This window comes from Montipora capricornis, chromosome 12 (assembly GCF_036669925.1).
Source record: "Montipora capricornis isolate CH-2021 chromosome 12, ASM3666992v2, whole genome shotgun sequence".
Taxonomy (NCBI): Eukaryota; Metazoa; Cnidaria; class Anthozoa; order Scleractinia; family Acroporidae; genus Montipora; species Montipora capricornis.
In genome coordinates this window covers 9628471-9643313 of record NC_090894.1, presented here as the reverse complement: position 1 = coordinate 9643313, position 14843 = coordinate 9628471, and the positions used below count along the sequence as shown (strand labels likewise).

The window sequence follows — 14843 nt, the reverse complement described above, 5'->3', positions numbered from 1 at the left end:
CAATGCAAGGTGCTTGATCTAGTCAACCACGAAGTACTGCTTGCTGAAGTATCTGTCTTGGATTCGCAGTTTCCTTGTAGACACTCACACTTCTCCGATTATGTGAAACAAGGCTCAGTTCTTTGTTTAACGTCCTTATCAACGATCAAGCACGCCCATGTATAATATGTAATCACATGATTTAGAGTGCAATCATGTATGAGACAACGAAGAACGACTGTTTTCCTAAAACATTGACCTCAGATAGTGTTCTCTCTCTCTTTAAGGCGGGCTTTGAACCGAGATATATAGTGCCTCCTCGAATGTTCTTTTTTGAAGAGTTTGTTCGGAGGATCCTAATAGCCTCTCCTTTGATAAAACTATATTCTTAGCACCGGGTGGGTAAGAAGAGGTAAAATGCTTGTGTATGTTTTGACAGCGAGAATAGATTCTTTTTCGAATCGTTCTCCTTTGTATACTGTTGTGTCCGGGAAAGTGATTTAACCTGTAACCTTTATAGCTGGGTGGAAGTAGTTAGCTTGTGCAATGAACAGATTCTGGGAAAATCCCCACCTTTACCCTACCCCACGGGACAGCTAAATTTGCCAAACGCTCTCAATGCCCCACCTTCTCGGGCCAGATTTTGTATCAAATCCCAAACTATCCCGTTCAAATCCCTACCTTGTCCCGGGGTCAATAACACTGGTCGCTGGACTGGTCGCTTGCATAACTATGGCAGTCCGACAGGACGTCGGTAAATAATTGGGAAACCCCAAGTTTCAGTGCTGTTTGTTTTTTCTACCTCAGAAATATATATAAAAAAAACAAAAAATACAACGGGGTTTGGATTATGTCCAATATCGCACGGTAATTTTCCCACGCTGCTAAAAACTGATTACTGTTGCTGTTGCAAAAGTACCGTGGAAAAACATTACATCAGTCTCTTTGAGGAGAAAGCCGTGGAAGAAGGACATTGGTTGACGTTTCCACAAAAATTTGTTGATCGTGTTGCTTGCACGACGATATTCTGAACGATGGAATGCACGCTGAAACACTAACAATACACTTACCGAAAGCTTCAGAATTTACATCTTCACTCGCTCTTACAGCAAGCCAATGATCATTTGTGTAAGGCTAAAATTTTTGAGTTTTGAAGCAAGCAACCGTGGACAATCTTCCTGTCGGTGTACGCTGGATCAGTGGCTTGATCTGATTGGCGTAATACAATTTGAGAAGCTGATTATTTTGGGCTGGCCAGCCAAAATATAGTATACCACTGAAATCAAATCTACGTTGTATCGGCTCTTGCTCAAAATATTTAGCTTCTAAAATTTTTGTTTCTCGAACACTTGCAACCCACCATTTCTACTGTTTACTGTTTTCTCTTTTCTGTTTCCGTTTAAACTCAAGCATGCGCAATAAGACCGGAACCCACGTTTTCTGGGAAAATGGAGTCCATTATCCCAGAGTCTTTCCGGGCGCTCGACCGCTGACCAAAAAGCCCGAGGACTCTGGGTACGAGATTGAGGCTACCCTTCATGAGCTCCTGGGTGCAAAAAGAAGTAATAAACAACGCATTCTGATTGGTCAATGATCAAACAACATGAGAGATAGCCAATCAAATCATGCGAGCACTGGATGGCACAATGGCGTTCATTCATATACTCTACTTACTGGTGGCGCTTTTTCTACCGCAAGAAGAAAGCTACTAAAAAAAGTTTGATAAAGAACTTGTATTATCCTTCAAACATTAGTTCTTAAAATCTAAGCTGGTTGCGTGACATATAAGAATAACAAGATGAGTATTTATTCCACGATTACTTAACGTGTTGAAGATAAGCTTTAAGTAATGGTTCGTGTTTACAAAATATTGATTAAATTGCATTTCGTTTTTAATCATGGTGCCTTCACTGTTCTATTGACCGCCAGGGCTTAAATACAGATTACTATTCACAGGTCACTCATTACAGGTCATTGTTTTACCTGTACTAAAGCAACCCGAAAAACCTTCAAATTGTCTAACTGCAGGCCTAATGAGGCTTAAGTTGAGCATTAGCAAAGGTTCTGTAACGAGTGACCTGTGAAAAGTGACCTGCACTTTAGACCCGTCCTCTATTGGCCTCAGGTCACAGGTACATACTTAATTGACCACTCCCATCGGGGCTTTTCAGGGCCCATGAAACACAATCAACAACTACTGTTAGAAATCCCAACTGGCCGGGGACAAACCAGTTGGCTATTTACAACTGCAGCCGAGAAATCGAACCACGGACTACCAGGTACCGGGAGTTCCGGATCTCAAGGCAAGCACCCTAACCACTGGACCACAATGCCTGACCTACATAGAGGACCTGAATAAAGGACCTGACCTAAATAAAGTTATTTTAAACAAGATCTTCTTTCATTAATTCATATATCCTTCGTCTTTTAGAAGGGAGAAGATTCTTTGGTAATCTCAACTTTCAAAAATTCTTTAGAAAAGCGGTGATAACATTTATCCTTGTTTTTGGTGTGATAAACTGTTAAACTTTAAATTCAATATGGCGACCTCTTTCATTAAACCAAATAAGGCGATCGTCTCGAATGTGTCCCACGGAAAGCTGCTGATTCAATGGTTTCACTGTAGCTTCGAAGTTGTACGTCTTCACAACTTGAATCGCAGACTCATATTGGCATTCGCCCGTCATCAAAGAGGCGGGAATTTCAAGCTGAGTGAGGTTAGCGGTGTAATAGCCATTCACTGCGAAGAATTTCTGCAAGGAAAATAACGCTTTCATTTAACACGGGTACAACAGCGTGTCAAGGTTCTACATGTGATCAGGATCGCAAATTTACTGCGTCCAGAGTTCACAAGTTAGGATGTTTTGGTGTCTGCGAAGTTGACGCCAACGAAAATGTAACTTCGACACCAAACATTCTGCGTATTGTAAACTTTTAAGGTAATCACACGATTTCAAATGCAATTTTGGTAATCGAGGTGTTGAACACGGCTCGCGCACTATCACTATGGAGCGCAGAAAAAGATTTGCTGAAAGGTTAAAGTAAAGCGGGGAGCTTTAAACATTACCTTTTCAGCATCGTAAAGCATAACCAGAGCGGAATATACAGGCCAATTTGGCGTCTGAACGAACTCTGTTGTATTTACAGTATCAGTGCTAAACTGAATGAAACCCCACCTGAGGAAGCAAAAAAAAAAAGACGTGTCCTAAAAATTAATATACCTACAGAGCACAGCAGGCGCAGAAAAAATAGAGAGATTTAGCATCGGGTTGACATGAAACGGCAGACTACTACAAGTTATAAAACTATGAAAAGTCTCTTGATGTCCCTCTCTTTAAAAGGAAGTCAATGGTACACGTAATGAAATTATTCACATACAACCCGTTTTCTGTTTACATATTCAAATGCGCTTTACAATAAATCAATCTATGGGTGAGATCACATAAGCATATACAGGCGCCGCTGGCAACTGCCAACAGTCCATTAGCGACCTCATCCAACCGATGGATGAATGAGATGAGGCTTGAGCACAACACCGGGAACTCCATGTTTTTCTCTTCGCGAAAAGTTTGTGGGTTCATTTACGTCCCACAGGGTTATGAACGTTGAAGGGTTGTGAGACGGGGCTGACGGTTTTTCGGTCCTTATCCGAGAGGACTAGAAAGTCTAACCATTTGCAGATGTAATCACAAAGGCAACACTTTCTCCTCAATTATTTAATGACGACCTCCCGCATGGTAGCCCGATGCTCAAGCAACTGAGATAACCGGTGGTTGTCATGTGTGCATAACAGGCAGAAAATGAGCTAAAATCAAGCAAGTTCCCTTGAATTTTGGTAAAACGCAAATTTTCAGCCTGATGTTTGCCATAAACGCGATGTTAAATCTGCCTAATAGCGGTACCGTAAGGGAACTGGTCAAAACTACTATACTCGAACAGGACCCACCTTTGGGGTAGGGGGGTTTTCAAAGACACCACCTATCTTCGATATTATCACAAGAACATTACTGACAACATTTTATTGGGTTTTAAATTTGAGTTGACACAGGGATATTCAGCTAACAAGAGTCGGCATTACTAGACAAACAAGAAAAGTGAGGTTTGAATCTCACCGTAATTTTTTACTGCTGGGTAGAGGGGTGGCTATGCAATATAGACACCATCTTTGATGTTACGCAAGGGGGGTGCAAGCAGACACCACCATCTATTATGTGGTTTGGTGGGTCCTGTTCGTGTGTAGTAGTTTTGACCACTTCCCTAACAAAGCGACGCGCGTGCGAGGAAGTCTCACACGCGCGAAGCTTTCTAACTTCACCGCGCATGCTTTCCGTGCGATTTGTAGAAAACATAGGAAAGGCATGTTGAATTCCATGCACGAGAAATGAAGAGATGTGTGATTATTAACATTATGAACGAGAATGGCACAGAACAAGAGGATTAATGAGCAAAAACAACAGATTTTGACTCTACCCAATCAGACATAACACAACTGGGTAGATGCATAGCAAGTTAACACGCACTTGTCACCCCGAACGACTTAGAATAATCACCACGAGATTAGAATAACGCAGAGCTGATGACGATCTGGTGGCGGTGGTCGCCGTCGCCCTTACTAATTTCTTTACCGTCCGAGCTCAATAAACATTGTGGTAGCGAATTGGTAAATGTAGGCGGCGACATGACTATGGGCCAATATACATCAAAGTTATTCACTGTCACCCCGGACTCCCACCAACCTTTCAGGAAGATGCATGTTAATAGCACCTTGTGACGACCACACCCAATTATCTTCTGGAACATTTGGCACCTGTAATAGGAACGCAACCGAAATTAGCACGTAAAATCCACAGGCAGTGATTTACGCGTACGAAAGGTGAACTTTGACTTGTAAGACTTCAGAAGGGTCTCAATGCGAATATAATTATCAGCTTAAATGAACGTCACATTCGTGCAAAACGTAGGGATTTTAGACACTGTACAATCCTTTGCGGTCCTATGCCCCAATGAGGGCTATAAGGATCTATGACGATGACAATCCTAGCGCACTAAGTGGAAAGCTTGCTATCGGGCTTGTGTTTGGGTATAATATCTAAGGCCTATGATTTGAAAGGCAAACTCTGTTTTTTACCGCCTTGTAAAACTCTTATGGACACAGGCAGTGCGAGAATATGTATTCCGTCACGTTTCAATCAGCCTCAATTCTTTTTTTATTTTTGATTATTTTAAATTGCTGATTAGATTCTTTACCTGTATCCAATGCTTCCTCTTTGTTATGCTAGTCCCTGTTTACACATTTATATCTGGGAAATGATCATTGTGTCTTACTAAAGAAACAGTACATAAAGTAAAGTACATACGCTAAAGACACTAAAAAAACAGTTCATACACTCTTTTGCTGAAAGGTTTTTTAAGAAATAATTCAATATTATACTTGAACTAACCTTTTCATAATGTCCATCAACATTTCTAACATGCCACTCAACCCTGTGAAGGGTAAAACAAAGAAGAGTAAACTCAACAGGCTTTTTCACAGACACATGCTTGTTTATTATCCATCATATCATCCTATTAGAAAAATTATTGTCATGAGTATCCCTGATTCATCCCAAAACATTCGTCTCTTCATCCGTTATATTGGATTAACATTTCCCAACTTCTTGTCCACTGACAGGAGAGTGCCACACTTCATCACTTACAGCTAGTTTGTCCAAATATGCAAGTAATAGACCATTTTTGAATTCTCACGGCTGGACTGGATCTAGCATGGAATGGAGGCTGATGCGGGCAAATCTTTTCAAATGCAAATTGATTTGCCCGCATTAGCCTCCATTTCATGCTAGAGCCAGTCCAACCGTAAGAATACGAAACTGGCCTATTAGAAACAAGCCCAATTTTGATATCTAAAACCAAGTGTAGCTTTATGGACGATGCCTACTGATTCAAAGATATTTTTGCGTGGTTTACTGAATATGGGGGAAATCCAAAAAGAAAATTGAGGGTAACCATGCAATTTTCGAAGATAATTAATCAACAATATTTGTAAAAAGCTTTAAAATGCAAGGCAATGTATGGTGTTCTTTTGCAAATTGAAGCTTAATTATCCCTGAAAAATGCATGGTTACCCCCAATTTTCTTTTTGGATACCAAGATCACTTGCAAAGTTCAGATTTCTCCGCATACTTTTGAACCACGCAAAAATATCCCTGTGTTAATAAGCACCCCCCTTAGGAAATTCGAGTATCTCAAGATGTGCAGAACGTATGCGCAATAACAATAGTAGGCACAATCCTTAAGACTAACCACTTCCTACCTATTTGTAACAATAAGGATAGGGTAGAGGTTAGCGTAATTTTTAGGTCAAGGTAAATGTAGCAGTTAATCCTTATTTGAGGAGTAGCATTTGGAGGACACTTTGTGATGTTAATTTTCTGTATAGAGCCGTTTTCAATTGAGTGTGGAAAGTAATTAGCGAATTACTCTGGTTTTGCGTTACTTCACTCAATGATTGGTTCCATGTTCTCGCGCCATTTTTTTCAACCAATCAGAAGTGAAACGAAAACTTATTGTGACTCACGCGCGTGCACATTTTCCCGCGCTTTGTGTTGGCAACATGTAATTACTTTGAGTTTTGATTGGTTTACATGTCTCCATCCTTTTTGATTGGTTTTGGTTTTACAAAACTCGATTGAAACTTGCTCTACTTCACTCAGTGATTGGTTCAAAGTTCTCGTGCCATTTTGTCAACCAATCAGAATTGAAACCAAAACCAACTGTGGCTCGCGCATGCACATTTTTTACTTTGAGTTTTGATTGGCTTACTGAATTGTCCCTGTCCTTTTTGATTGGTCAAAGTAATTACCTTGGTTTTGGTTTTATGACACTCGATTGAAACTCTCTCTAGGCAAATCTTTGCTCTTGCTTTTACATTTTGTCTCATTAACATACAGGTTTGCTGACAGATGGCATCATTTTATTTACAAGTTGACTTTCAAAAGGTAAAAAAAACGTTTTAAACTTAGTTAAATCTTAAAATTTAAGCCTTATAGCTTTGATGATGCGCAAGTTATTAGCCATCAAAAGGTCGTAAACCTTTGGGAGGCAATAGCACTAATGAGTCCATACATTCTTGTAAAGTTTTAAAATTTTCAAAGAGTCATTACTCAGAGATTAGCTGGTAAATTGGGTAAATTGTTTTCAAAGTTTCATAGATAGCTGCACTTTCAATATTCAGTATTTTTTAGCTGATAGATTAGAAAACGATGGGCCTATGATAATGAGGCACAAAATGTAAACATTAAGATTCCCCTTTTCCGAGTCACCAGTGATGTTGAAGTTAGGGAAAAGAACTTCATGATGCTTATTGAAATTTTTATTTATTTATATTTATTTATTTGTTTGAGCAGGTTGAAGTTTTGGCAGCTATTCAGCTCATATGGACCTGCTATACCCACCCACCCATATACACACAGAGGACAGCCACAACACCGGGAACTTCATCCCCTACTCTTCTCGAATAGTGTGTGGGTTCTTTAAACGTCCCACAGGGAACTAATGAACATAGAAGTTATTTGTGAGACGGGACCTCCGGCTTAACGTCCTTATCCAAGAAGACTTGAACGTCAAACCATTTGAGGATGTAATTACAAAGGCAGCACTTTCTCCTCAGTTATTTAAAGACCGTGAGTGTTGGTCCGGCCGGAGTTGAACTCACGACCTCCCGCATGGCAGCCTGGTGCTCAAGCAACTGAGCCACCGGTGCACCAGTCCATATGAATATAAATTTTACTTGTATTTCTGCACGTTATTATGCACTTCGCATAAATGGCTCAGTAGCAATGGTGGAATAGACAGCATTGATCGCAATGGTAACCAAATCGCAAGAGCATGCTCAAAGGCTAAACAGATAATTATGGTCAGAGGGTCCTAAAGGTGGCAGTAAACAAATGATAACTGACTCTTAATGAAATTAACGAAACCCCTGAACATCGGCAATTTCAGTCCTAGCGGTAATTAAAATTAGCAGGACTACTAAGACCTTTGATCTGGTTACAAGAAGTCTCCTGAAAGTACGTTTTAGATGATTGGGAACTAAAAAACCAAAGGTGTCAACTGAGCAATCCGAGTTGGGAAGCTCTTTAAGCTACACATACAACGTTTTGCAATCATTTCTCAATGACAGAAACATGATTGGATTATTTCAAAAAGTATGAGCAAACCTGCTAAAATTAATTCTCCACTGGTCTTTGTTGTTTGGTGGTGCAGAAGCTGTTGGACTGTGATCAACAAGGCTACTGAAAGGCAGAGCCAGCTCTACTGTCCAAAATTTGTCTTCATAATGCCATTTTGAAATAAAAAGGAAAATAAGAAAAACGTTTTTAATCATAAAAACCCCAACATTAATAATTAAATTTCTGTAATGGCTGTACTGATACAGATAAACTGCTGTACTATCCAAAAACACATTAAAAGGCTCATAAAATACAATAGCTAGAATTCAGAATAACTTTTATCAATTGAAACCACAAAATAATGGCCATCAAATTAAAAGAAAACATCTTATCCATAGGACCCTGAGTTGAGGTCAGTTCAGGGAATTCAAGATGCCAAGGGAGTTTAGGCTCTTTGAACAGCAAGCGGCGGTTTCATGAGCACTGGGGCTCATAATAACTTCCGGTAAATGGAAATGTAACTGTAACAATATTATCAATATTATTACTTTATCACCTGGCACAGATGCATTATTCACAGGGCCAGAAACAAAAATAGCACTCTCCATGGTAGGCATCTCCCAGCTACTATTTGGTGTACCACCATTGATATATGGCTGGAAAAGGAAGCATATGTGGGTATAACATAAATAATGTACCTTGACGGAATTTGATCATCAAGGCAGGTGTAGTCCTGAGAAGAAGTGATGTTTGTGATTGACTTTGCAACAACCTGACTCGAAAGCTTTATGACTTCCAGTCAGGTTGTCGAAACATCAGTAAAAACACTAGTTCTTCTCACAACAACAATCAGCTGAACAATAATATCATTAAATTTTATTTATCAGTGCGTCACTCCTTGGTTAAAGCAATTTCAGTGAATATCAAAGGCCGTACCTTGGTATGAATTTGAAATAAATAAAACAAAAATTTAAAAATATAAATTAAAAAAAATAAACAGACTTGGAAATCAAAGTCTTAAGTCATCTGTTCTAGGAATTGACTTTTGGCCACAAGTGATTTCTAAGTTCTGTCTAACACTTTTACAACATTTTGCCGATGAAAATTCGACAAAATTCCTTTCATTCTTATTCCACATTGGTGCCATTGAAATAATTATGATTAAACACAACCTAAATTGCACCAACAGCTTGTGAAATGAATTAAGATTACAATGTCTACTTTCATGCTGACCTTATTGAGCTCCAAGTCCCAGGTGGTGTCAATTGCATTAATCTCGAATTCTTTGTACCTAAAATCAAATAGAGGTGACTTAGATATCGGTACTAATTATTGATTGACAGCTTACTAATTAACAAAAGAGGATGATGACATTCATGTGAGTTTTCTTCAATAGTCAAGGCATTTTGTGAGAAAACAAATTACAATTAACATTATTTTGCACCTACCAGTGAGTATCACCATCTGGGTCCGCAAAAACCTGTAAGAAACAATGATAGTTAATAATACTTTTTCGTTTGGTCTCTGTCTAAATCCTTTATTCATTACCATCTTTTATCTCTATAAGTGCATTCTTTCCAATTATACACTCAAAATCCCATTTTTATGTCTGTACCTGTGTGTTTGTGTCTGTTATGTTCATAGTGTCTCAGTGTTTTGTGTGCTTGTGGGAGACTGCATTAATTGAGTATGTGCATGCGTGAGTTTGCACCATCTTGCTGCCTGTAATTCTTTTATTTTTCAATTTGACCTGACGAGAAATAATTATTGCCTGCCTAGCTCTGCTAACCCATATGGTTATTCTAGGCAGTCAGTAGTCTCTACTTTAGCATACTTTCCCGGTATTTTTTTTAAGCAAGAGTACAATAAATTGTTGTTTTTGTTGTTACTTATTTTAGAGGGTGTTACTTACCTCAAAGTCATTATCTTGATACACTTGAGATTAAAGAAAAGAAAATACTTGTTATTTAATATAAGATCCTCAATGAATCTACAATTACCTTTAAAAATTATTTAGAATCACAGTATACCTAGTGAAGAGAGAACTGAATAAGAGAAAAATGGATTTCAGTCATCATCTTGACCCTGAGGATGGTGTCTGCTTGTGCATGTCATAATAATAATTACAATAATTAATAACAATACCAACTATATCCATTTAATGCAATGAAAGGGAAAGATACCAGAGGTTATCCCTATCGAGCGTATCCGCCCACAGCCGGATGTAATTGACTGAGAGTTGATTTTGATGAGGGAGGAAAACTGGAGTACCCGGAGAAAAACCCTCAGAGTCAGATTGGTTGATAACCGCTAAACCACTCTGACTCCCCTTAAAAACGTCAGTCAATGTCACCAAGCCAGTCCTTGTCAGGCCTACCCTCACCAGGATGATTTCACTTCACCAAGTTTTGATGCGATTTCCTGGGTACAAACTATTTGCCATCGAACAAAATTTATTACACATACCAACTGAGTCATGCTTTGTTTGATTTGCCCAGACATCAGTCTCTTGAAGAAATGCTCCAATGTATAAGTATCTCTCATCCCAGCGCATTTTTGCCCGGGTTCTAAAGCGTGGCTTCTTCCAGTCCAATCCCTGAATATCTGCCATTGGAAGAAGAGTTTTTAATTTCTTATGTGAGGAAGAGTCTGGTGAGATTCTTTAAAATGATGGCAAAAAGCCCATGAGACAGTAAAGGGCTAGAAAAGAAAACTGACATGGTTATAGCCCAAAGGCAATGCCAAGAAACTGATCTAGTGTAATTTGGGGGTAAATGGTCATGACAATAGAATACCAAGGCACCCTTGTATTCTTGTCGCAAGAGCCTTTAAGAACAATAACAAAAAATTGTATTTTCAGATGGTCCAACATGACCTGTTGGAATAGGCCTTTTCCAAATAAGCCATTTCCAAGTTCATGTCTGCCTCCTCTTCAAAGCGAGTCCAAGTGCAAAAATTATGTGCCGACCAAATCGAAACTTCAACCCCCCATCCCCCCCCCCCCCCCCCCCTCCCGGGCAAAACCCCGGGCAAACACATGTTTGGGCGAGACTCGCTTTGAAGATGAGGAAAACGACCCTCCCCACCCAGACCCCGCCCCCTAATTCAGCTGAGTTACCTATGAAATCCTCAGTCCATGATACGATCTTCCATGCTTCGTCATTCAACTTTCCATCAACGTGAATAGCTTCTTGCACATTCAGATGATACACAACATAGCTTCGCGGAAACGGAAGTATGCAATCCGATGGATAAGAGTTTGCGCGGATTAAAAACATTAAAAGGATGTTAACAATAAGCCGAAAATGTTTCATCTTCTGACCGTTTTCAATCGATTTTTCCCGAAATATTGGTTTTCTTGACTCCTCAGAAAATCCGAAATCAGACCTGAGAACTTCAATGCATAAAACCTTGATAAAATCTTGCGCTACAAGGAAAGTTTAGCGGAGACTTCCAGACCTCTTGGAGGCTTAAGCCAGCGGTCAGGCAAAGAAAGAAGATAAATGGATACCAGTACACTTCTCATGACACGAATTGTCCTCTTGAAGCAGCCTGGTTGAATTTACTCTTCTTCAAGAATATCAAATGCCAACAATTGTTAGCCAGGTAACTTTGCGAGGATATTTTTCTGACATATTATAGACTCAAACATGAGAAAATAAGAGTTCACGATAATGAGGATTAATTAAAGGCTTGGCATTTTTCATGATAGATTGAAGACCTTGAAAATGATATCAAGGCGTCGGAAGATCAAGTGGACATGATTGACAGGAGTCTTCGTCTTAGAGATCTTTCTGACGGTGAAAGGTACTTTGTGTGTTGTGTCTTTTCCCTATTTTATACAAGAATAAGATGAAGTCCAGGAGCATGAGTTTATATTAATCAATTAACTTCCACGTCCACACGATATATACAATATATAATGTTGCGATGTTGGTAAGAATTTCCAGGCTTACAGATGTTGTAAATGCAGGTATATTGTCAAACAAAGGTAACGAACTGCTAAAACAATAAGCAGAAAAAACACGACATGTTTTAGGATGAAAGGAGTATAAGACGTTTTTAATTTTTTTCAGGAGCGATCTTGAGAACGAAATGGAACAATTAAAAGAGAAAATTAAACAACATGGTAAAAGTAAAATTAAAAGATTTATAAACGTTGTTGCAATTCTAAGGTGATAATGCATCATTCCTTTGTCATTAATATTATTTGTTTTTTCGTTTTTTTTTTTTCTTTTTTTTCCAGAGAAAGACCTTGGAGCTCTTCGAAAGGAAAATAGAAAATCCATGGCTCTGTCTGTTGCAATTTTAGCACTCCTCTCTCTAGGATACTGGCTTTTTAGCAACTTATGATAAATTGAAATGGAAAACTGATTTTAGTATCTCAGAATGGGTTTTGCTAAAAGCAAGCCTGCGGCCCAGTGGCCCGCGGCCCACAGCCCGCGACGGCCTGGCGGCCCGGCGGCCAGGTGGCCCGGAGGCCCACACAGTTTTGTTGTCCAGCGGTAAATCCACGCGCATGCTCAGGTTTGCATCGGGTTTGGGCGCGCAAATGAAAGACGATGAGTTTGAATTCGTTTACCATTTTTATAATCATTTCAATCCTTTTCGATCCTTTCTTTCGTTGCATGTTGCTAAGTGAAAAATTTTGTCATTCTCTGTTGTTTTCGTCTGTTTACAACAACAAACAGAAACAAGGATTCAAATGATTAAAATGGTAAACGAATTTAAACTCACCGTCGTTCATTTTGCACGCCCAAACCCGATGCAGATATGTGATTGCGCGTGGATTTACCGCTGGACAGATAAACTGTGGAAAATGAGGAATGGGCGACCGGGCCTCCAGACCTCCAGGCCGCCAGGCTGCCGGGCCGTCGCGGGCCGTGGGTCGCGGGCCGCTGGGCCTTCGGGCCGCCGGGCCGCTGGGCTGTGGCGGGCCGTGTGCCGCTGGGCTGCGGGCCTGCTTTTAGCAAAACCCTCTCAGAATTAACATGAATTTCCTGATCTGTCAGGATACAACGTGCATGATTCACCAGTCTGAAAAGTACACGTTGGAAAATATGAATGTGGAAGTCATAATAAATGTCACAATATTAATAATAATTAATATTACAAGGTGAAGATTATTAAATGTGTTGATTGACTGATTGATTTGTTTGGAGAATTGTTAATTTTGTTGCCAACTAATTACTGCTATTTTGAAATAGTGCATTTTTTTTGGGAGGATGTGAATGGAGAAGTTGGACAATTTCTTCAGAAAAATCAGATTTTTTTCACAGTGTCCAAGAATTGTTTCCTGTACAAGCCTCTTGAAGAAATTTCCATTACCATTCTCATTAGGCTTGCTTGCTTTGTTTTCCAAATACTAATAGCCTCCTCAATTTGTTTCTCCTAATTTCTTGTGGAAGAGTTTTTTGGTGATTAGACCAATTCAATTCCTTCAATTAACGCCATCAACCTTCATCTACATGTAGCTTCAATCACGTTCGTTTACAGTTAATATACCTTTATCTACATTCATTCACGTTCATAATTTGCATTCATTTACCTTCATTCACATTCATTTACGTTAATGTACCTTCATTGACGTTATTTACCTTCAGCTACATTCATTCGCCTTCATTTACCTTTATCGACATTGATTCGTCTTCAGTCACCTCCATTTACCTTCCCTCACGTTTATCTACCTTCCTCTACCATTATTTACCTTCATCTACCTTCATCTTCCTTCGCTCACATTCATCTACTTTCATCTACCTTCATTCATGGTCAACCGGCATTCACATTCATCTGCCTTCATTTACATTTAAAATTCCTTAGTTAATATACCGTTATTCACGTTTATTTACCTTCATATTATACCTTCATTCACGTCATTTACCTTCATCTACCTCCATCCACTTTCACCAACCTTTATCTACCTTCATCTACCTTCAACGGCCTTCAGCTTCCTTCATTTACATTCATCAACCTTCCGTTACCTTCATATACCTTCATCTGCCTATATTCACGTTCCACCTTCACTCACCTTCATATTCCTTCATTCACGTTCATATGCCTTCTGCTATCCACATTTCTTTTCATCCGCGTTCATTTATCATCATTTACCTTTACGTTACCTTTACGTTATAGGGTCAACCTCGTGTTTCCTTTTCATGATGTATTTTTATATTTTATTTTTTCATCGTGAATAAATTACCCGTATGCTTATGCTTATGCTTTATTCACGTTCATTTCTCGCCTTCACTAACGGTCCATTTACGTTCAGCTACGTACATCTACCTTCACCCGCGTTCGTCTACCTTCATTAGGGAGCTTAAGCACGCGCGTTTTTGACACGCGGACGGCAACCGGAAGTGAGCTGTTTTCCCTTTTAACTTGTCTTCACACAATCACATTTATATCGCTAAGTATCTTTTCACTATTAGAGACCATAAGTTTAAAAACTTCTGGGAGAGACCGCTATCCTGGCGTGCGAAATATTCACTTCCGGTGGCCGTCCGCGTCTTAAAAACGCGCGTGCTTAAGCTCCCTAATATTTACCTTCATTCACGTTCATCTACCTTCATTTACCTTTTTACCTTTATTTACCTTCATCTAGCTTAGTTTACCTTCAATCGGAATCATCTACTTTCATTCACCATAATATACCTTCATTCACGTTCATTGACCTTCACCGGCACGTACGCACGTACG

The 14843-nt window shown here is 39.5% G+C and overlaps 2 protein-coding genes across 2 annotated transcripts; one reads left to right on the top strand and one right to left on the bottom strand.

Moving 5' to 3' along the window:
* Nucleotides 1-1697: 1697 nt before the first annotated feature.
* Nucleotides 1698-11461, bottom strand: LOC138026594 (uncharacterized). The gene is made up of 11 exons (XM_068874011.1): nucleotides 11266-11461; nucleotides 10614-10751; nucleotides 10060-10082; nucleotides 9596-9627; nucleotides 9381-9438; nucleotides 8704-8803; nucleotides 8196-8307; nucleotides 5421-5463; nucleotides 4716-4786; nucleotides 3047-3155; nucleotides 1698-2732 (listed from the first exon to the last, which is right to left on the bottom strand). The coding sequence occupies exons 1-11, from the start codon at nucleotides 11459-11461 to the stop codon at nucleotides 2502-2504; spliced, it is 1113 nt and encodes a 370-aa protein (XP_068730112.1). The 3' UTR covers nucleotides 1698-2501.
* Nucleotides 11462-11616: 155 nt separating this feature from the next.
* LOC138026597 (coiled-coil domain-containing protein 167-like) lies at nucleotides 11617-13294 on the top strand. The gene is made up of 5 exons (XM_068874014.1): nucleotides 11617-11753; nucleotides 11860-11954; nucleotides 12224-12276; nucleotides 12394-12538; nucleotides 13135-13294. The coding sequence occupies exons 1-4, from the start codon at nucleotides 11733-11735 to the stop codon at nucleotides 12498-12500; spliced, it is 276 nt and encodes a 91-aa protein (XP_068730115.1). The 5' UTR covers nucleotides 11617-11732; the 3' UTR covers nucleotides 12501-12538; nucleotides 13135-13294.
* The last annotated feature ends 1549 nt before the right edge of the window (nucleotides 13295-14843 follow it).